Genomic DNA, 2285 nt, shown 5'->3' with positions numbered 1-2285 from the left:
TGATATAGTAAAAGAAAAAACAACGAGATAGTGCTAAAGATAAGACCAAGCAATTCAAAGCAGTATGGCAAGACATGGCACCCTCTACTCTCCATAATCCCATATTAATAGAGTCCGGAACTATTTTAACCCAAAAAAAAATTTTGAAACCAAACTAATCCATTAAAAAAAAAAGAATCAAAGTAAGCTTTGGAATCTACTTTGGTTCTTTCTTTTTTTTTTTTTTTTTTTTTTTTACAATGGTTTAGTTTGGTTCCAAAAAATTTTTTGGATTAAAAAAGTTCCGGACCCATATTAATATCATATTCAAATCATAAAAAAAAAAAAATATCAGTTTATATATACTTTCTGCCACTTTCCTTGTACAACTTTCTAGTGAATTCAATTCCTTTTCTCTTTTTCCAGTGTCCTTAAAAGTAAATATATTTCCTTCCTTATACAGCAGTAAGTTTCCACACAAGCGCAGCTTTTTCCTTAGCGTGTGTTTCAGGCAAATGAGTATATAATAATGTTCCCAAAAAAGGGGTCTTTTCTCTTTCTTTAAGGAATCATGAATAGTTATTTTAGGATCTAAACTTCATAGGAAAAAAGCTTCTACTTTCTCTTCAATGGTTTTCAAATGGGGTGTCTTTAAATGGTTTTCTTGATTTGGTTTTGTAGTTTGAAGTTTATGTCATTTTCTTAATGTCAGTTGGTTAGTATATAGATTGGGAAACTGCTGGTTTTCTGTTTCTTTTTGCTCATAAGGGAAAATCCACAAAAGGGTTGTTTGCAAGATTGTAGTTTCTTGATTTGAATGTGACTTGGCTGAATTTTTTCCTCTCAAAATTTGTCATTTTTCAATATCAGTTAGTTAGTATATAGATTTTGATAGTGTTGCTTTTCAGTTTCTTTTTTGCTCATTAGGGAAAATCCACAAAAGGGTTGTTTGCAAGATTGTAGTTCTGTTGATTTGGATGTGAGTTGAGTGAGTTTTTTTTTTTCCTCTCAAAAAAATGTCATCTTTTAGTGGTTTAGGTATTGGTTTGAGTTTTGTTTTTGGATGTATACTAATGGGACTTGTAGCAGAGTTGTATTACTTGTTGTGGGTAAGAAAAAGAATCCCAAAGAGTGAAACAGAGAATCAATACAACAACACTGAGTTATCTCATTATTTCTGTTGGAAGAAGCCTAATTCAGTAAACAATGTTAGTAGCCAACAACAAGTGAGAAATCAAGAAATGAATAGTCAAGATCAAGATTTGGAGTTAGGTACTAGCAAAGATTTGTTACTAAAAGGTTATGGTGAAGATAGTGTGGAGTCAGAGTTAATGAGGCTGCACAATCTTTGTGGACCTCCAAGATTTCTCTTCACAATTAAGGAGGAAACTAAAGAGGATTTGGAATCTGAAGACGGTAAGTCTCACAGAAGTAGAACTTGTTCGAGAAACAGAAGCTTTAGTGACCTTACCCTTACGCCACTGTCTTCACCACCCGTTAAGGGTCGTCAGAATCTTGATTCTTACAACTGCAAAGGATTCAATCCGCTCTTTGAATCCTCAACAGAAGCAGAACTAAACAGACTAAGATCATCGCCCCCTCCAAAGTTCAAGTTCCTTAGGGATGCTGAGGAGAAACTTATTAGAAGATTAGTAGATGAAACAGAGAAAAGGGTACTCAAAAATGAGGTTAATTATCAAGATTCTGCAATTAAATTACCAATAGATGAGAAAGAGAAAGGGTCATTCATTTCTTTTCTTGCAAAGAGCAGATTAAGGGAATTACAAGTCCACAACAACTCTACTACTTCTGTAAAGGTACTTCCAGTTGATAATGAATCTGCTATGCCCTAAGATTCATTTCAAGTTTAGATGGGAGAGGTTTAAATTTCTTTATTTATTTTTTTCACCTCTTTCATCTATTAACCAACAAGTACAGCAATTTACCTCATCTTTTATTAACTTTTAGTTTTTCAGATAGGAAATAGAGATTTTATTGTAAGTTCTCTGGATTCTTCATCTGTTTCATTTCTTTAGCAATTACAAGTCCTTTCTTTTTACCTGGATATTCTGGTGCCGGTAATGGTTTTACTTAGTTAAAAGGAAGAGGTTTTTATGTGATTTACTCAACTACACACCTGAGATTGCTAGAACTTGTAACTAGTTGTGGAGTATTGCGTTTAGATGACTTTATGTTGTGTGCCAGGACAATCTAAAAAAGTTTTACACTAGCATGTTAAATTGATCAATAGCAATAGGTAACTCTACGTATCAAGTCTAACATGATAATTTCAAAAATAAAGCTAT

General features: G+C 33.0%; 1 protein-coding gene across 1 annotated transcript; it reads left to right on the top strand.

Moving 5' to 3' along the window:
* The first annotated feature begins 328 nt into the window (after positions 1-328).
* Positions 329-1990, top strand: LOC132065812 (uncharacterized). Its single transcript, XM_059459362.1, has one exon. The coding sequence runs from the start codon at positions 996-998 to the stop codon at positions 1830-1832; it is 837 nt and encodes a 278-aa protein (XP_059315345.1). The 5' UTR covers positions 329-995; the 3' UTR covers positions 1833-1990.
* The last annotated feature ends 295 nt before the right edge of the window (positions 1991-2285 follow it).

Source organism: Lycium ferocissimum, chromosome 7 (genome assembly GCF_029784015.1).
Source record: "Lycium ferocissimum isolate CSIRO_LF1 chromosome 7, AGI_CSIRO_Lferr_CH_V1, whole genome shotgun sequence".
NCBI lineage: Eukaryota > Viridiplantae > Streptophyta > Magnoliopsida > Solanales > Solanaceae > Lycium > Lycium ferocissimum.
Note: the sequence above shows the minus strand (reverse complement) of the source record. Positions and strands in the feature narration are given on the sequence as shown.